The sequence below is a fragment of the Pristiophorus japonicus genome, chromosome 1 (genome assembly GCF_044704955.1).
Source record: "Pristiophorus japonicus isolate sPriJap1 chromosome 1, sPriJap1.hap1, whole genome shotgun sequence".
NCBI classification, from domain to species: Eukaryota; Metazoa; Chordata; class Chondrichthyes; family Pristiophoridae; genus Pristiophorus; species Pristiophorus japonicus.
The window spans coordinates 208,046,427-208,067,986 of NC_091977.1; the positions used below are offsets into that span (position 1 = coordinate 208,046,427).

At 43.6% G+C, this 21,560-nt stretch overlaps 1 protein-coding gene across 3 annotated transcripts in view; it reads left to right on the plus strand.

Moving 5' to 3' along the window:
• The window catches only part of LOC139268298 (trans-2,3-enoyl-CoA reductase-like), a 250,761-nt gene that overhangs the window by 187,193 nt on the left and 42,008 nt on the right, over positions 1-21,560 (plus strand). The window contains exons 6-7 of one of the 3 annotated variants that reach the window (XM_070886364.1): positions 7,166-7,271; positions 18,887-18,959. In XM_070886364.1, the coding sequence (XP_070742465.1) occupies positions 7,166-7,271; positions 18,887-18,959 (179 nt within the window). Of the gene's footprint in view, positions 1-7,165; positions 7,272-18,886; positions 18,964-21,560 lie in introns of all 3 variants that reach the window. The other 2 variants (XM_070886372.1, XM_070886380.1) reach the window with 2 other exon arrangements.

Consider the following 21,560-nt stretch of genomic DNA (forward strand, 5'->3'; position numbering starts at 1 on the left):
GAACCATTTATCCTGACTCTCTGTTTTCTGTTAGTTAGCCAATACTCTATCTATGCTGATATATTACCCCCAACTCCGTGAACTTTTATCTTGTGCAGTAACCTTTTATGTGGCACCTTGTCAAATGCCTTCTGGAAGTCCAAATACACTACATCTACTGGTTCCCCTTTATTCACCCTGTTTGTTACATCCTAGTAGAACTCCAGAAAATTTGTCAAACATGACTTCCCCTTCATAAATCCATGCAGACTTTGCCTGACCGAATATTGCTTTTCCAAATGTCCTGCTACTGCTTCTTTAATAATGGACTCCAACATTTTCCCAATCACAGATGTTAGGCTAACTGGTCTATAGATTCCTGGTTTTTGTCTGCCTCCTTTTTTAAATAGCGGTGTTACATTTGCAGTTTTCCAATCTGCTGGGACCTCCCCAGAATCCAGGGATTTTGGTAAATTAGAACCAATGCATCCACAATCCCTGCCGTTAATTCTCTTAAGATTCTAAGCCATCAGGTCCAGGGAATTTATCTGCCTTTAGTCCCATTATCTTACTGAGTACCACCTCCTCAGTGATTGTGATTGTGTTAAGTTCCTCCCCCATTATAGCCCCTTGACTATCCACTGTTGGAATATTGTTAGTGCCCCCTATCGTAAAGACTGATACAAACTATTTGTTCAGAGTTTCTGCCATCTCTATGTCGCCCATTACTAATTCCCTGGTCTCGTCCTCTAAGAGACCAACATTTACATTAGCCACTCTTTTCCTTTTTATATACATATAGAAACTCTTGCTATCTGTTTTTATATTTTGTGCTAGTTTACTTTCATAGTCTCTTTCTTAATCATTTTTTTAGTCGTTCTTTGCTGACTTTTAAAAGCTTCCCAGTCTTCTGCCCTCCCACTAGTTTTGGCCACTTTGTATGCCCTTGCTTTTAATTGGATACCGTGCTTAATTTCCTTCGTTAACCACGGATGGCTATCTTTACTCTTACACTCTTTCCTCTTCACTGGAATATATTTTTCTTGAGAGTTGTTGTTCTGTATTTAACCCCTTGTAACCTGTATTACATGACCACCAGAGGGCCTACCTGTTGGAGACCCAAGGGATCCCTTGGGAGCACGGTATATAAGCAGGCCACGACGAGGTACCTATACTCTGGAGTCTTATTAAAGGAGCTAAGTTTACAGTTGCTCATTGTACACAGTACTCAGTTTCATCTTTTATTATGAGCATAGCAATTGGCGACGAGGTAAAGTACAACTGCGTGAAAATGTAAAGAACAGTTGGTATCCTGGAGAAGTTCTCAGAAGATCATGATTGGGAGGCCTTCGTGGAGAGACTCAATCAATTCTTCGTGGTCAACGAGCTGGAAGGGGATGAGAATGCTACCAAATGAAGGGCGATCCTCCTAACTGTCTGTGGGGCAACAACCTATGGCCTCATGAAGAACCTCCTAGCTCTGGCAAAACGAACAGAGAAATCCTATGAAGATTTGTGTACACTGGTCCGGGAGCACCTAAATCCTAAGGAAAGCATTTTGATGGCGAGATATCGGTTTTACACGTATGAATGATTGGAGGGCCAGGAAGTGGCGAGCTATGTCGCCGAACTAAGGCGCCTCGCAGGACATTGTGAGTTTGAGGGATTCCTAGAACAAATGCTTAGAGACTTTTATGTACTGGGCATTAGCCATGAAACAATCTTTCGCAAACTGTTGACTGTAGAAACTCTGAACCTAAGTAAAGTCATAACGATAGCCCAGGTTGATAGCCCACCGACAACACCAAACAGATTTCGCAGAGTAAAGACGTTTCGGCCAGTACTGTGCAGAATGTAACATCGGTTTCGTGCAGAAATATACATGGCAGAACGTACACACTGGCTGCTGCTGCCTGACCTCAGATAACCCAGGGTCCGCCATCAATCGTTACTGCGAGGCAGTTAACACCTTGTTGGCGTTGTGGAGGTGATCATCGGCCCCATCAATGCCGCTTCAAGCACTATGCATGCAACGGTTCAAGAACAATGTGACACCTCCAGCGAATGAGCACTTGAAGAATCTGGAAAAGGGTCTTAGTCGGTTGGATCGCGTGGGGCGCTCAGGTTGAAACGCTTGAAGTGTGTTTTCCTGGCGCAGGAGGTCGAGTTCTTGGGAAGAAGGATCGCGGCAGACGGCATCAGACCCACCGACGCCAAGACGGAGGCCATCAAGAATGCGCCATGACCACAGAACGTGATGGAGCTGCGGTCGTTCCTGGGACTCCTTAACTATTTTGGTAATTTCCTACCTGGGTTAAGCACCCTGCTAGAACCCCTACAGCGCTACTACACAAGGGAGATGACTGGGTATGGGGGAATTCACAAGAGGCTGCCATTAAGAAAGCCAGAAATCTGTTGTGTTCAAACAAACTGCTTGACCTGCATAACCCTTGTAACAGATTAGCACTAGCTTGCGAAGCGTCATCATACGGGGTCGGGTGTGTGATACAACAGGCTAACGAATCGGCGATCTTGCAACCGATCACTTATGCGTCCAGGATTTTGTCCAAGGCCGAATTGAAAAATAGGCTCTGGAGTGCGTTTACGGGGTTAAAAAAAATGCACCAGTACTTATTTGGCCTCAAGTTTGAGCTTGAAACTGACCACAAGCCGCTCATATCGCTGTTCTCTGAGAGCAAAGGGATTAACACCAATGCCCCTGCCTGCATCCAAAGATAGGCGCTCACACTGTCGGCATACAACTATTTAATCCACCACACACCGGGCACAGAGAACTGCGCAGATGCTCTCAGTCGGCTGCCATTGCCCACCACGGGGGAGGAAATGGCACAGCCAGCGGATTTGCTCATGGTCATGGAGGCATTCGAGAATGATAAGTCCCCCATTACAGCTCACCAGATCAGGACCTGGACCAGCCAGGATCCTTTACTGTCCTTGGTAAAAAACTGTGTCCTCCATGGGAGCTGGTCCAGTGTTCCAGCGGAGATGCAGGAGGCAATTAAGTCGTTCCACAGGTGCAAAGACGAAATGTTCCTGCAGACGGACTGTCTGTTGTGGGGCAATCGCGTGGTCTTGCTCAAGAAAGTCAGAGAAACGTTCATTTGTGAACTGCACAGCACCCACCCAGGCATTGTAATGATGAAAGCCATAGCCTGATCCCACGTGTGGTGGCCTGGCATCGACTCAGATTTAGAGTCATGCGTGCGCCAGTGCAACACCTGCTCTCAGTTGAGCAATGCACCCAGAGAGGCACTGCTAAGTTTGTGGTCACGACCCTCCAAACCGTGGTCAAGGATCCACGTAGACTATGCGGGCCCATTTCTAGGCAAAATGTTTTTGGTTGTCATGGACGCTTACTCAAAATGGATTGAATGTGCAATAATGTCTGTAAGACGGTCCACGGCCACTCTTGAAAGCCTACGAGTCATGTTTGCCATGCACGGCTTGCCTGATGTCCTAGTCAGCGACAATGGGCCGTGCTTCACCAGTGCTGAATTCAAGGAATTCATGATCCGCAATGGGATCAAACATGTCACATCTGCCCCATTCAAGCCCGCATCCAATGGCCAGTTCACACCATCAAGCAAAGCTTGAAACGTGTGTCGGAAGGCTCCCTGCAGACCCGGCTGTCTCGGGTGCTGCTCAGCTAACGCACCAGACCCCACTCACTTAGCGGGGTTCCCCCAGCCAAGCTGCTCAAGAAAAGAGTGCTAAAACAAGGCTCTCTCTTGTCCACCCTGATCTCCATGATCACGTGGAGGGCAATCGGCATCAAAAAAGTGTTTGTCACGCAATATTGCGATCAATGTGTTTGTGCTCAATTATGGACATGGTCCCAAATGGCTTGCTGGCACAGTCACAGCCAAAGAGGGAAGTAGGGTGTTTCAGGTCAAATTTGTCAATGGACAAACGCACAGAAAACATTTGGACCAAATCAAATTGCGATTCACCAACAGTTACGAACAACCCGAAGAAGACACCACTAACTTTGACCTTCCAACACACACACAAATGGCAACTGACATCATGGTTGACCATGAAGCCGAACGCCCAACAGCCCAGTGAAGAACTAACCAACTCACCCACACCCACATTTGTACCGGGACGATCGACAAGGGAGCGAAAATCTCCAGATGGTCTCGCCTTATAAATAAGTGTATTATTGACTTCATGGGGGAGTGATGTTATGTATTTAACGCCTTGTAACCTGTATTACACAACGACCAGAGGGCCTACCTGTTGGAGTCCTAAGGGACCCCAGCATCCCTTGGGAGCACGGTGTATAAGCAGGCCACCCGTGAGGTACCTGCATTCTGGAGTCTTATTACAGGAGCTAAGGTCACACTTGCTCATTGTACACAGTCCTCAGTTTCATCCTTTATTATGAGCATAGCAGTTGTGAAATATCTCCTTAAATGTACACCACTGTTCATCAACCATCCTACACGTTAATCTATTTTCCCAGTCCACTTTACCCAACCCTGCCCTCATACCTTCATAGTCTCCTTTATTTAAGCTTAGTACGCTGGTTAGCGATCCAACTTACTCACCCTCTATCTGAATTTGAAATTCAATCATCGTATGATCACTCATTCCAAGGGGATCCTTTAGGAGATTGTTTATTAATCCTGTCTCATTACACAGGACCAGATCTAAGATAGCCTGCCTCCTGGGTGGTTCCACTCAAGGAACCCATCCCTTATGCACTCTATGAACTTGTCTTCAAGGTTACCCTGACCAATTTGATTTGTCCAATCAATATGAAGGTTAAAATCACCCATGATTATTGCTGTTCCCTTTTTACAAGCCCCCACTATTTCCTGGTTTATACTCTGACCAACAGAGTTGCTACTGTTAGGGGGCCTATAGACTGCACCCACCAGTGACTTTTTCCCCTTGTTGTTCCTTATCTCCACTCAAACTGTTTCAACATCCTTATCATTTGAGTCAATATTGTTTCTTCCTATTGCAGTGATTCCATCCTTTATCAATAGAGCTACCCCACCTCCTTTTCCTTTATGTTTATCCTTCCGGATTGTCAAGTACCCCTGAATATTTAATTCCCAGTCCTGGTCACCTTGCAACTACGTCTCTGTAATGGCTATCAGATCATACCCATTTGTCTTAATTTGTGCTGTCAACTCATCTATTTTGTTACAAATGCTACGTACAGTTAGACAAAGTGCCTTTAAGTTTGATTTTTACCCTTTTTTCCTGCTTGTTTCTTCTCTCCTTCAAACTCACTTTCTTTATTTTTGCTTTCGAATTCCAGCTTTACTCCCCTCCCTACTGAATCTATTTTCAGGTTCCCATCCCCCCTGCCAAGCTAGTTTAAACCGTCCCCAACAGCATTAGCCACCCCCTGCGAGGATATTGGTTCCGGCTCTGTTGAGGTGCAACCCGTTGAGCTTGTACAGGTCCCACCTCCCCCAGAAGCGATCCCAATGCCTCAGGAAAGTAAAGCCCTCCCGCCTGCACCATATCTTCAGCCACATATTCATATGCTCTATCCTTCTATTTCTGTACTCACGAGCTTGTGGCACTGGGAATAATCCGGAGATTACTACCTTTGAGGTCCTGCTTTTTAATCTCTCTTCTAGCTCCCTAAACTGCCTGCAGGACCTCATCCTTCTTCCGACCTATGTCATTGTTACCGATGTAGACCATGACCTCTGGCTGTTCACCCTCCCCCCGCAGAATGCCCTGCAGCTGCTCAGTGACATCCTTGACCCTGACACCAAGGAGGCAACATACCATCCTGGAGTCATGTCTGCGACTGCAGAAATGCCTGTCTGCTCCCCTGACTATCGAATCCCCCACTACTATAGCTCTTCCATTCTTTTTCCTCCACCCCCCCCCCCTCCCCACCATGCAGCTGAGCCACCCATGATGCTGTGGACTTGGCTCTGGCTGCACTCCCCAGAGCTACCATCACCCCCACTGGTACTCAGATCAGAGTACCGGTTGGTGAGCGAGATGGACTCAGAGAACTCCTGCACTATCTGCCTAGTCCTCCTCTTCTATCCAGGGGTCACCCAATCCCAATCTGCCTGCACTCTCTTCAGCTGTGGGGTGACCGCCTCTAGAAATGTGCTATCCATGTTGCTCTCAGTTTCATGGATCCACCGCAGTGACCCCAGCCGCCGCTCAAGCTCCAAAACACGGAACTCGAGTTGGTCACTTAATATTGCTAAACAACATAATTTTCAGCAGATTATCTGGCAAATTCAGCAAGACAGAGGAAGCAGAATGTGACTGAAAGAAGAACAAATGTATAAACTTGTGTGAGAGAATGAATGTAAACTAAAATAAATTTGAACTGATCAGAAGTCACTGCTGCAGTATCATTCACCTGCAGCAAGGTAACCTGAGAGAATGTTTTATTTTTCATGTCTCTGCACTTTTCCCATGCAGAACAGTGTGAAATAGTGAAAGAATTCACAGGTTGGTTAATAATCTGATAGGCCGCGACGTGAACACTCCTTCCATGGTCAGAACCATCATTATATTAGCTGATAGAGTGGTGAGTCCGATAAGACAGGAGGGTTTTTTGAGCTCCCATGGCCCATACCATGAGGGGGATTACCACACCCGGTAGATACCCGCTTGATGTCAGCCCAGAATTTAGAGCTCTGGTTTCCAGTGGCAGGCACTATCTGGAGCAGGGTTTGAACCCTGCACTACCTAACTCATGGGGCAGGACGGCAACCACTAAGCCAAAGGCTGGCTCCTACTTCAGAAAATGACTGCTTGTTCGACAGCTGCATGTGTTAATGAGCCGGTTAGAAATTGGATGATTAGACAGTTTGCCAGGGTCTCAGTGGGATCCTTGTATGACAGATAAAGATCTCTCCTTTATCTTGGGAGATTATATTGCCATCTGTGTTCCTCATGCCTAATGCCTCGGACGCCAATGGAGTTTGATTCTGTAGAATTTATTAGCCTGCCAACCAGAGACAATTTCTGGAATCAAAGATACCATCCGGATTCCAATACCATGAGTGGAACAATAGAAACCCAGATTATATATATTAGTGTAATAACTCAAGTAACAAAAGAAGGGCATTCGGTCCTGAATCAATAGCAATGTGCACAAACCTTCACAAAACTATACTTCCTTTCCAAATCACTTTTGTATTTTGTCTCCCTCCACCTTGCCTTTAAGCTTGGCTTGCGCCTGCCACTCTCTTCACTACATCAAGCAAATCCTCGAGACCCTCTTTGTGCACAGCTTCTCGAATGGAAACACAGCTCTGAAGAAGATGCTGCAGGTAAGCATTCACTCACCCAGTATTTCGTTGTTAAGCAAAGTCCACATGCAAGGTCTTTGCTGCAGTGCACTTTCTTTATTCCCCTCCCCCCACTGCAATTTTATTGTGCAGCTACGGTATGTTCTCACAGTATTCCTTTTTTCAATGTTTTATCACCTAAATTGGATGAAAATCCAATGGTATCAGCAAGTACTTTCAATAAATCTTTGTCTGAATGGCATGGGCGAAGCTTTAGCTTTAGTTTTTCAGAGAACCATTACAATGTCACGAAGGACAGCACTGATGCTGAGTAAAGCATAAGGTGCAAATAGATACGATAATACAGAGCTGGGACTGGCATGTAATCTGCCTTTTATTTCCCATAGGACTTACCCAGTTCATCTTTCAAAAGAAATGAGAGGCAGATTGCTTTGCAGGGCCATAGTTTTTGTTACATACATATGTTAGCTTTTTTTTATAAATAAAAGAAAAGCTGTTTGGAGCCTTTCTAATAAAAGCCTGGCATTTTTGTAATCAAAAATGGGTGTTATGATGTGCATATACATCGCAAATAATTATTTTTTATTGCAGATTAAAATGCATGTTATATTAGTGCAGTAAAGATAAAGCAATATATATGGGAAACTGTAAGCGTGAATGTTTTCTGGAAGAATCACTCGTCACTCTGGGTCGGTTCCATACATTAAAACGGTTTGTATTATGCCGGCGGGGAGGAAGTCTCTGGTCCAACTCCAGGCACTACACCCCACCGAACAAAGGATTTCATGGATATTTATATGTTTTACAACAGTTTACTATAGCTACTTCAGCCCATTTTGGCTGGACATATCCAATCACATTGATTATAGATTACATATAGGTTTACCTAGGCCAATCAAATTTCCCCCCTAGTGAGTATGTGTCTGTGTGATCACTTCGTGCACAGCTCGGGGTTGCTCAGGGTCTTGTGATGTTTTCCAGGCCCCTTTCTTATCTACTATCTTTGGATTCTATGGAGCGCGGCCTCCTTATCTTAATCCTGTTTATAGGAGTACCATGGTACACCCTTCCACCATGACACCTTGCCTGAGGTTGCTGATAGAAGACATCTGTTGAACAAGCTCTTTCTGAGTGTTCCTGTGTAAGGAGAAGCAACTATCAGTGAGCTGTGAACTTTCAATCCAGTCTGGCACCTCCCCCCTTTGGATCTGGTCAAGGTTGTGCCGTATCTGTCCCACCATCCACAAACCATAAGCATGGCAGAGCTGTCCCTGCCTTAGTTTCCCGACATCTTCCTTCTCTCTGTCAATTAGACGATTAATTGTTTTGGCATGTGTCTCGATTATTGAAATTCCATCTGGCTGTATTTCCATGCCTTCCCTTCCGAAGTCAGCTTGGTCTTTCTGATGCTGTTCTGCCCGCTCTAATAGTTCTTTCATCACCCCTTTAAGCTGTTCCATTTTTTCATTCAGCCCCTGTATATCCAGTGAGTTTACTATGGAAGTTCCGGTATTAAAACCGGTAGCAGCATACTTAACTATTCCTCTCCTATTACTATGCACCTGCTCTTGTCCTCAGAACCTACTGGTGCCCATGGCATCGGCAGCCTGCTGCATTACAACCTTCCTTAATACACTATACATATTTCTTGCCTGCTCCGTACAATATTCCGGCATTTGTATGCCTGAGATATTGATCAGAATCGGCACAATTTCATGCTTAACATTATTCGTTAAAATAAGTTCTGTTCTTGCTCCATCAGTTAATTAAACAAAGCCCCATAGTTCATGTAGTTGTGTTTTTCCTGCGTGTGCTGTATCTCACGTAGTCCATCTGTATTATCCAGTGCTTGCGTGGGCCTTAAGGTTCCCAGTATCATGAGTCCCCAGAGTCGAAGTAGCCGCTGCGGTCCCATCTCGGTGAGTGTTTTATCTGCAAATTTTAAACAGATAGCCTGGTCGTCACCAGGTGTTAGGTTCTGGTCTACTTGTGTCGCGGTCACTTTGTGGAATCGGAGGTAAGGGTTAGGTTATCCATACTCTTTATAGTCGTACCATCACTATCACTTCATATCCCTGTCTGGGCTGCTGTCAGTTTTGCGTTTGAGCCTGCTGTGCTCAAGTCTGCACGATGGCCCATCTAAATATTATCCAAACTCCAATCAACATCAATGCCACCACTATTCCTCCAAACATCCCAGTCTGCTTTACTGTTAGGTTGGGTTTGTGGACTATACCTACCCACTGTGGGGTACATTTGCTCTATTGCCATAGGTGATGGTGCTATGGCTGCACACTGCACTATCCGTCTGATCCCGTTTTTAAAAAATCTCTTCCAGCCTGTTTATCTTAGCTTTTAACTCTTGACCAGCGAGTTCTGTTTTATTTTTATTCTGACTATCCCACCATTTCCTCTGACTGTCAGGTGAGTCTTCTATATTTTATTAAAAAATTCAAATTAGTAAGGTCCAGTGTAAAACAGCTGTCAATGGAAAGGGTTAACTCCTTTACAGATTTGTAAGAAGGCCTCATGTCATTACGTGACTTCGCGTAATCATCCAAATCTTAGTGCCTTCAAAATTGCTTAGAAATTATGAATCCGTTAAAACAGCAGAAATCATTAATAAAGTGGTCATAATAAAAGTCTTCTCAACGGGAAAGACAGCATTTTAGATTAAACTCCAAATTTTCTAAACTCATAATTCAAGTACTTGCCAAACATTTTTTAAAAAAATTGATTTAAAACGAGACCACACATTTTTAATAGCTATTTTGTTTACTGAAATTCAATTTTCACACAAGCTGTATACATGCCAACATTTCGGGTTTTTTTACAGTCCTGTACTCTGGGCAAATCTTGTGTTTTATATCTCCCTCGGCATAAAATCTAAACTCCCGTGCCAGTTTCATTTTCTATAAGAATTTTAAAATTCAGTAAGATTTTCTAATTCCCAGTTTTTTCTTTTCTCCTCGTTATTTTCAAAACGCTCCTGCTTGTTTCGACTATTCAGGACTTTTCTTGATAAAAAACGTCCATTTTGGAAATCTTTTCAAACTGCAGTGAAACTTTCTCGTAATTTAAAATCATTGTCAATGCAGAGTGTCTTTTACCTCCTCCAATTTTTTTTCCAATTAAACCAATATCTTTTTCACAGCCGATATCAACTAGTATTTAGTAAGTTATGTCTTTTTCCATCGCAAACAGCCCTTTTTTTTGTCAGCACCTATTTAGAAACATAGAAAATAGGTGCAGGAGCAGGCCATTCAGCCTTTCCAGCCTGCACCGCCATTCAATGAGTTCATGGCTGAACATGAAACTTCAGTACCCCATTCCTGCTTTCTCGCCATACCCCTTGATCCCCCGAGTAGTAAGGACTTCATCTAACTCCCTTTTGAATATATTTAGTGAATTGGCCTCAACTACTTTCTGTGGTAGAGAATTCCACAGGTTCACCACTCTCTGGGTGAAGAAGTTTCTCCTCATCTCGGTCCTAAATGGCTTACCCCTTATCCTCAGACTGTGACCCCTGGTTCTGGACTTCCCCAACATTGGGAACATTCTTCCTGCATCTAACCTGTCTAAACCCGTCAGAATTTTAAACGTTTCTATGAGGTCCCCTCTCATTCTTCTGAACTCCAGTGAATACAAGCCCAGTTGATCCAGTCTTTCTTGATAGGTCAGTCCCGCCATCCCGGGAATCAGTCTGGTGAACCTTCGCTGCACTCCCTCAATAGCAAGAATGTCCTTCCTCAAGTTAGGAGACCAAAACTGTACATAATACTCCAGGTGTGGCCTCACCAAGGTGTAGCAACACCTCCCTGCCCCTGTACTCAAATCCCCTCGCTATGAAGGCCAACATGCCATTTGCTTTCTTAACCGCCTGCTGTACCTGCATGCCAACCTTCAATGACTGATGTACCATGACATCCAGGTCTCGTTGCACCTTCCCTTTTACTAATCTGTCACCATTCAGATAATAGTCTGTCTCTCTGTTTTTACCACCAAAGTGGATAACCTCACATTTATCCACATTATACTTCATCTGCCATGCATTTGCCCACTCACCTAACCTATCCAAGTCGCTCTGCAGCCTCATAGCATCCTCCTCGCAGCTCACACTGCCACCCAACTTAGTGTCATCCGCAAATTTGGAGATACTATATTTAATCCCCTCGTCTAAATCATTAATGTACAATGTAAACAGCTGGGGCCCCAGCACAGAACCTTGCGGTACCCCACTAGTCACTGCCTGCCATTCTGAAAAGTACCCATTTACTCCTACTCTTTGCTTCCTGTCTGACAACCAGTTCTCAATCCATGTCAGCACACTACCCCCAATCCCATGTGCTTTAACTTTGCACATTAATCTCTTGTGTGGGACCTTGTCGAAAGCCTTCTGAAAGTCCAAATATACCACATCAACTGGTTCTCCTTTGTCCACTTTACTGGAAACATCCTCAAAAAATTCCAGAAGATTTGTCAAGCATGATTTCCATTTCACAAATCCATGCTGACTTGGACCTATCATCTCACCAATTTCCAAATGCGCTGCTATGACATCCTTAATAATTGATTCCATCATTTTACCCACTACTGAGGTCAGGCTGACCGGTCTATAATTCCCTGTTTTCTCTCTCCCTCCTTTTTTAAAAAGTGGGGTTACATTGGCTACCCTCCACTCGATAGGAACTGATCCAGAGTCAATGGAATGTTGGAAAATGACTGTCAATGCATCCGCTATTTCCAAGGCCACCTCCTTAAGTACTCTGGGATGCAGTCCATCAGGCCCTGGGGATTTATCGGCCTTCAATCCCATCAATTTCCCCAACACAATTTCCCGACTAATAAAGATTTCCCTCAGTTCCTCCTTCTTACTAGACCCTCTGACCCCTTTTATATCCGGAAGGTTGTTTGTGTCCTCCTTAGTGAATACCGAACCAAAGTACTTGTTCAATTGGTCTGCCATTTCTTTGTTCCCCATTATGACTTCCCCTGATTCTGACTGCAGGGGACCTATGTTTGTCTTTACTAACCTTTTTCTCTTTACATACTTATAGAAACTTTTGCAATCCGCCTTAATGTTCCCTGCAAGCTTCTTCTCATACTCCATTTTCCCTGCCCTAATCAAATCCTTTGTCCTCCTCTGCTGAGTTCTAAATTTCTCCCAGTCCCCGGGTTCGCTGCTATTTCTGGCCAATTTGTATGCCACTTCCTTTGGCTTTAATACTATCCCTGATTTCCCGAGATAGCCACGGTTGAGCCACCTTCCCTTTTTTATTTTTACGCCAGACAGGAATGTACAATTGTTGTAATTCATCCATGCGGTCTCTAAATGTCTGCCATTGCCCATCCACAGTCAACCCCTTAAGTATCATTCACCAATCTATCCTAGCCAATTCACGCCTCATACCTTCAAAGTTACCCTTCTTTTATTCTGGACCATGGTCTCTGAATTAACTGTTTCATTCTCCATCCTAATGCAGAATTCCACCACATTATGGTCACTCTTCCCGAAGGGGCCTCGCACAATGAGATTGCTAATTAATCCTCTCTCGTTACACAACACCCAGTCTAAGATGGCCTCCCCGCTAGTTGGTTCCTCGACATATTGGTCTAGAAAACCATCCCTTATGCACTCCAGGAAATCCTCCTCCACCGTATTGCTTCCAGTTTGGCTAGCCCAATCTATGTACATATTAAAGTCACCCATTATAACTGCTACACCTTTATTGCATGCACCCCTAATTTCCTGTTTGATGCCCTCCCCAACATCACTACTACTGTTTGGAGGTCTGTACACGACTCCCACTAATGTTTTTTGCCCTTTGGTGATCTGCAGCTCTACCCATATAGATTCCACATCATCCAAGCTAATGTCTTTCCTAACTATTGCATTAATCTCCTCTTTAACCAGCAATGCTACCCCACCTCCTTTTCCTTTTATTCTATCCTTCCTGAATGTTGAATACCCCTGGATGTTGAGTTCCCAGCCCTGATCATCCTGGAGCCACGTCTCCGTAATCCCAATCACATCATATTTGTTAACATCTATTTGCATAGTTAATTCATCCACCTTATTGCGGATACTCCTTGCATTAAGACACAAAGCCTTCAGGCTTGTTTTTTTAACACCCTTTGTCCTTTTAGAATTTTGTTGTACAGTAGCCCTTTTTGTTCTTTGCCTTAGGTTTCTCTGTCCTCCACTTTTCCTCATCTCCTTTCTTTCTTTTGCTTTTAGTACGTTATGTCTTTTTTTTTCCACATCTCCTTTCTTCAAATTAGGTTTTGTATTTTACACGGAGGGCTCGTGTCTCTGTAAATTTGTTAATTTAAAATCATCAGACCATCGAAGACACTTTTCCTTTCAAATTCGCTCAATTTGTTTACTTTCAAAATTGCATCTTTATCTTTTTCTTTTCTCCATAACTAGAATGGAATCTGGCACGTAGGCTTTGAGGGCTGCTTTTCGTTATCTCAAAATGTTCCAGTTTCAAGGTTGTTAAAATATCTTTTTCTAATCTGCTAAAGCTTGCTGTTTTAACATTTTCAAAAGTCCCTTTTACACCTTTGCAGATAGCTCGCCACTCGCCCAGGAATTTGACCTGATCCGTGATGGTATTTCTAGATTGTTTCCAAACCTTTTAGTTTTATTTCATCCTTTTTTCTTTAAGAGATCAGATTTAATTTAATAACTTTTTTTTTAGTTTGAATCCATCTCAGTATTTTGCTGTGCCTTCTCTTAATATCTCAAAATCCCAATTCAAATGTTGTAATTTCAATCTTTATTTAAAACACTTTTTTTTGGAGCTAGAAGCTTTTTTAAAAGGCATTCTTTATCTCATTCCTAGACTAGGTTTATGTCTTTCAACCCAATGTAATCAATCCTTTGTGCATTTCCTAGCTCCGTAACTTATCATCCGAATAAATCCACACCTGCGTTTCGAACTTAAAATGTCTTAAAACTTCCCACATACAGGACAACACTACAAAGGGTTGGAAAAACTTTCACTCTGTTTGTAAAAGTGGGAGGAGCTAAAATAAACAAACAGTTGCACCAATTTTCCAAACAGGCCTTCAGAAACATGAAAACATAAAAATTAATTCCGCAGTCAAAAAATCACACAAGGACTCTCACTCAACGACAGACATTCATAAAAGTCTCTCTTCATTCAACAAAGCTTATTAATTTTTTTTGGCCGGCTCTATTTTTGGATCCATATGTCAGTTAAGATAGTCACTATCAGCTTTTATGGCATTACGTAGTTACGCAAGTTACAATTAATGATTGGTTTTATTCGCCTTTTTACTAGCCATGTTCCCCATCTTCTTCGGGGCTATGAGGGTCTTGCGTACTCCCTTAAATTCGTGTCAGGTATGCAGGACGCTATTTATATGTCTTCCCTTGGCGCCGTACACTCGTACCACTGCACGCTTTGGGTCAATATATCCCGTCACTGCCAGGACGGTGTCTCTATTCCCTCTCTCTCGTCCCTGCACTGTGCGCTCATACCGCTTTGGGTCAATAGACCTCTCTCTCTGTCTTCCCTTGCGTCGTACCTTCGCACTGTGGTGCTACCTCCATGCGTATGTTTTAGGATGCACCTTTCGACCCCCTTTCACCCCTAGATCGTCCTTGTCCTCCGTCTCCATCCCTCTGGGACTCACTACAGATGGTTCTTTTGTACAGATGTCCTTCCCTTGTGGTTTACAATGCCACAGCTCTAACTTGAAGGTGGTAAATTAAAACATACTCACCCCAACAGCTGGGTCATTGTTCCATTCGGGAAGTCCGTACCCTGCTCGTAGCGCCAAATGTTGATGTGGGAGAGGGAAGGCTTCCTCTCCCACGAGCGGGCCCACTGATATAGAGGGTCGACGCTCGCCCCAGCCCATGTAGTAATTCTCGAAGTTAGCAGACAGAGATGGATGGAAAAGTATAACGATCTTTATTACGAACGTCCGGGAACATCCCTCATCACAGCCGCCTGCGAGTGGAACAGCACAATCATACAACTTTTATACGTTTCAAAAACCCCTCTGTTCCCGGACAAGACTTCCCGAGATTTCTAATTGGACTACCTTATCAATGCTACTTCTCTAATTGGACTTCCTTATTAGTGCTACTTTGGATTGACAGGCCAAGACACTCGTGACCACCTTAGGCTGTGATTAGAATGACTTCATTAGGTCAGAATTTGTTGATTCTCCTTGGTGCCTGTGAGTCCGCCTTGAGCCTCTTCGCAAGGTCTTATCAATGTCTGTTTAGGTTCTCACATCGTATCCTGTCGGAATATTATTGAATTGTACCAAGGCTCCAGAAGTTATCAATTCAATAATATTCAACAATAAGAGGGGCCTTTTACCTCCTTATGGGTCGGTGCAGGAACCAGCACTTTAACCCTTGCCAAATTTCTCTTACACTGCTGCACCTTTATTACATGCACCCCTAATTTCCTGTTTGATGCCCTCCCCAACGTCACTACTACTGTTTGGAGGTCTGTACACAACTCCCACTAACGTTTTTTGCCCTTTGGTGTTCTGCAGCTCTACCCATATAGATTCCACATCATCCAAGCTAATGTCCTTCCTAACTATTGCATTAATCTCCTCTTTAACCAGCAATGCTACCCCACCTCCTTTTCCTTTTATTCTATCCTTCCTGAATGTTGAATACCCATGGATGTTGAGTTCCCAGCCCTGATCATCCTGGAGCCACGTTTCTGTAATCCCAATCACATCATATCTGTTACCATCTATTTGCACAGTTAATTCATCCACCTTATTATGGATACTCCTTGCATTAAGACACAAAGCCTTCAGGCTTGTTTTTTTAACACACTTTGTCCTTTTAGAATTATGATGTAGTGTGGCCCTTTTTGTTTCTTGCCTTTGTTTACTTGACCTTCCACTATTGCTTTTTACCTTTCTACCATCTGTTTCTGACTCCATATTACTTTGCCCTTTCTCACTGCATAGGTTCCCATCCCCCTGCCATATTAGTTTAAACACTGCCGAACTGCATTAGCAAATGTTACCCCCAGGACATCAGTTCCAGTCCTGCCCAAGTGCAGACCATCCCTTTTGTACAGGTCCCACTTTCCTCAGAACTCATTCCAATGTCCCAGGAATTTGAATCCCTCCCTCTTGCACCACTGCTCAAGCCACGTATTTATTCTAACTATCCTGCTCCCTCTACTCTGATTAGCACGTGGCACTGGTAGCAATCCAGAGATTACTACTTTGAGGTCCTACTACTTTTTAATTTAACTCCTAGCTCCCTAAATTCAGTTTATAGGACCTTTTCCCACTTCTTACCTATATCGTTGGTACCTACATGTACCACGATAACTGGCTGTTCACCCTCCCTCTCCAGAATGCTCTGCAGCCGCTCCGAGACATCCTTGACCCTTGCACCAGGGAGGCAACATACCATCCTGGAGTCTCGGTTGCGGCCGCAGAAACTCCTATCTATTCCCCTTACAATAGAGTCCCCTATCACTATAGCTCCCCCACTCTTTTTCCCCACCCTTCTGTGCAGCAGAGCCACCCAAGATGCCATGAACCTGGCTGCTGGTGCCTTCCCCTGGTAAGTCATCTCCCCCAACAGTATCCAACTGTTGGGGAGATGACTTACCTAAGAAGGGAAGACGATATTCCCAGCTTTCCTGGACATTCCCACATCAATGGACTTTGCACTCATGACTTTCTGAGGCCAGACAATCCACATGCTCACAGCCGTTCCTTTGAGGGAATTTTTGCTGCATTGGAAGTTAAGGTGGATTTACTTGAATGCTGAGAACTCGCTGCTCAGAGATAGCAGCTGATTTTCGCTCCTCCTGCTGAGCAGAAATAGTTTTACCATTCTGAAGAGCGTGGTGCTCAAAGTATCGCCCTGTTCCGATCCATGCACCACCATTTTTCTGATGGTATGTAAATCATGTAACTATCCAATCAAATTTCAGGTACAAATGTGTCCCAATGTTCTGCCCATTGGTACTCGATGGAGAGTGGCTTAACCAATGGTTCTTGGAGGGACTGCTGCAGGTTGTTCACAATAATAGCAGTAGCAAGTTTTTTTTATGGGGAAATGGCCAGCATGAATGGCCCACCAACCGCTCTGAGCACCTGTCCTGTGATTGCCACACACCCTTTAAGGTGCATCTTCGAAGAACCAACATCTAGGTTGCTTAAACAATACCTTAGAGTAGGAGACCACATGTGATACCATCTATCTACAGTGAAAGAAAAGAAAGACTTGCACTTATTTTGTGGCTTTTGTGACTACAGGACGTTCCAAAGTGCTTTCCAGCTAATGAAATACTTTTTTGATATGTAGTCACTTTTGTAATGTCGGAAACATGACAGCGCACAGCAAGGTCCCACAAACAGCAATGTGATAATGACCAGATGATCTGTATTTCGTGGTGTTTGTTGAGGGATAAGTATCGGCCAGGACACCAGGGAGAAATACTCTGCTCTTCTTTGAAATAATGCCATGGGTTATTTTATGTCCACCTGAGAGGGCAGACAGAGCCTTGGTTCAACGTCTCAACTGAAAGTATCTTCATGACTCCTCCATATGTACATCATATAGTTTTCCAAAGCTAAGCTATACCCACCCGTACAATGTATATCATTTCAAGAATAAGCAAAACCCTACCAGGTAGGTAATTTATCTTTCCCTGACAGCATTTTCCATTGGTAACTGGAAAACTGAAATATTCAAATAACTCAAATCTCAGTGTGCTGACAATGTTTGAAGCAGAAACATGGCCACTTCTAAAGGAGAGGTCAGAAACTCTAATTTGCTCTAAGGCTGAGTTTTCACACATGGCTGATCTGCAGAGAAGGTGGCTACTTTAAAGGGAAGGTAATACTAACGGCAAACTAACCTTGGCCTTAGCTGTACAGATTTTTCAAATTGGAAAGGAGGCAGCGATGAATCAATATATGAACCAGCTTTCATTACCCACCCACACTCCTTGCAGGCATTGGCGTATCATTCTTTTCACGAGTTGTAAGTATTAATTAGTTATGGTTAAATAATTTTATTTTATTATTTATTTTATTGAAATTAAAATTAAATAGACCCTTAAATTGGCAGTTGACAGGTAAAAAATATCTAGACTTAAACTTTGTTGTACGGGCACAATAAAATTGCAACTGCAGATTGGAAGGTCAGACAATGAAGGAAATTGTCATGTATGTATCCTTGGGTTTACTAGCCATCAGGTGGCACCACTGTCGGAGGTCATTGGGCTGTGTGTGTGGCCCAGATATAAAAGGCCAGCCATCTTGTAATGGAATCACTTTGGGCCCTAATATAGTAGAGCCAGGTTTGTACCTGTTCGGAGTTTACAGTATTCAGTCTATTGAGTTATTGCATATACAACAGAAATAAAATGTAATTTTATTTTCTCACAAAGTATATTGATCAACAATTTTCTACATATTGATAGATACAAACAGACATTTGAGGAAACAATGAAAAAATTCATTCTGCCTTCAGAAACTGTATCAATCAATTTTGATGCTTTGAATTGTTAAACCTAATAATATTTTCTAAAGGTCAACCTGTATCAGAGGACTTTTAATGCCATAGAAAATGTTTAAGATTATTGTTTTGTTATTTCCAGGGCTGTGCCTTTTATTGGGGATTCACGACTTGGATGGCTTATTACATCAACCACCCTCTATATACACCTCCCAGTAGGTACAGCATTTATTGCATGATTTAGAATTCAACTGTCCAGAACTGTTTTCCAATTTTATGTTTCATCTTCGATTTTGGAATGGTTTATTCAATATGCAATTCAGTGAATAAAGGGATTTGTTTCTCCTATGTGCCAATGCTACTTACACCAGTACTATATTTGAAAGTAATCAGTGAAGTTTGAACAATTAGGATAGAGGTGCACAATATCAGTTTGGAAAATTATACAGAATAGTGATTGCACTTCAAAAATAATTCATCGATTGTAAGCTACTTTGGGATGTCCTGGGGACGTGATACATGAGAGTACATTTTTTTTTCTTACATTTACTCTGTTTATTGTTACTTGAAGTGTTATGTTTGGGGGATAATGTTTGGCTGTCCCATCAACTATATTGAAGCATGCAACTGTGGCTTAGTAACTTATCTCTCCACAGTAACATATTTTGACCTGTTTTGGACAAGAACGCTTTATAGTAAGGCTAAACTTATGGGCAATGTGGTGCCCACCAATGTACAACTGTACAGACAATGTAGGGAAGTGGGAAGTGTAATTGGACATTATTCACCTAGCATTCTTACTGGAATATTTATTTTGTTTCAATTGGTGGCCGTCAGGCTGGAGACAGACAATGCTGCCTTCAAATAAAAACACATAATGCTGGAAATATTCAGCAGGTCAGGCAGCATCTGTGTAGAGAGAAACAGAGTTAAACAGAGTGGTGGATCAGGTGGGAAAATGTTTTTTTTTGGACAACAGGGCGTGACCCTGCTGTCAACCTGCCATCATGCGCCTTTCCCAGATGTCGGGTCTGTCAGCACTGAGCAACCCCGACATGCAGCGGTTAGGGAGGCAATTCAGGTCATGTTTACCTTGTTAACAGAGGATTAACAACTATGTTGAGCCCGCCTTCAAAGTTTAAACAGTTATCCATGGGGTCTACTCTGCTCGGGGATCAAATCCGGTAAGCTGGGCGGGAGTTGAATGGCCATGGAATCATCTGATTACTTGACAGCTGTAAATGTGTTATAAAAGCTCCCATCTCACAGCGTTCACTTTCCAATCTCAGAAGTTGTTGCTTCCTGCATTTGGAAGACAGATTGAGCTATATGTAGGTTGCAAGTGTTTGGAGCAATCTCGCTATTCAGTGTCACCTCATTGGAACAAACTCTCTTGACAGATCTCTTCTGTCATCTCAAGTTCACCTGCCATTTATTACATCAGAATGGGTAAGGTTTATACTGTCTCACCTTGGTCCTCAGAATCCCACCACAATCAGCCTCAACACCAGCAGCACCAACAACAACGCCAAACTTCTCCACAATCAAGTGATGCTGCACAGGACACAGGACATCAGCACCCGACTACATTGCTGCCCGGGATGGCCTCACCATGGCCAGATTTACTTCACTTGATGCAACATCCCTGGCTGCCAAATGATGTGCCAGGTTGGCACCATCCCACACCAAAACCATAAAGCATCCCAACATTGCCCAAGCCATTGCTTTCACACTCATCAGCTTTGCAGGGTAGGAAAAAGGGGTGTACGCTTATGTCTCACCATTCTTTGCCATTTCCTAAGTTGCACACAAATCTGCCCAAGGAGACAAAATGTTGAAAATAAAGATTTCAATGTTTAACAGCACATGAACAGAAATTTCATATGAACATTGGCTAAAAGACCCAAGTGCCTACCCTTGTTTGTTGTTCTTTGGACTAGGATGAGGATGAATGTGCGGTGTGGCTCGTGAGATGGGGAAGTGATAATGCAGATAGAGAGGGATGGGTGGAGGTGCAAAGTAATTTCATGTAAGGATGTGCAGGAGTAGGGTAGGTGAGGCAGAGTGATGGGGATGTGATGAGTGGCACGGCAAGATGAGGTTGAGTATGGCTTTGCAGTAACATTTCATGATCTACTGAGATCATTTAAAGGTTTGCACCACTGCAGCCTAGTCCTCCTGACAACATCCCTGCTTGTGCCCTCCTGTGCAATGTGCAACCAGGCTGTGTTTGTGTGCTGGGGAGGTCTCTTCCGCCCTTTAGAAGAGGAGAACCTCCCTGCAAGCTAAGACTCCTTCCATAAGCATATGGATGGTGTCATGGGAGAGCCAAGGTGCAGTCGAACACCCTTGTGCCATGCTTGTCAGTGTTTGTAGCAACGCAATGCTGTAGAATGTTGACAGCACAAATGTCAAATTAAATGTGTGCATGGTCCCTCTAAAGAAATCGGTTGATGATGAGTCATCAAATGACATCATCAGACCCGCTTCCTTCAATTGGCCGTGAAATGCGCTGGGCTAGCTTCACAAGCCCGATTGAGAAAATCATTTCAGGCAACAGGCGAGGCCGGGTCCCGCCTCCGATGTTACCTGCCACAGATCCGCCAAGGTTAGTAAAATCCAGCCCAACGTCTCAGGTCAGTGACCTTTCATCAGAACTGAGAAAAGTTAGAGATTTAACAGGTTTTAAGCAAGTGTAGAGGCAGTGAAAAGGGGAAGAGGGGAGGAAAGAACAAAAGTGAAGGTCTGTGATAGGGTGGAAGGTAGGAGTGACTAAATGACATAAGGGATGTTGGTGGTCCGCAAAAGTGCAACCT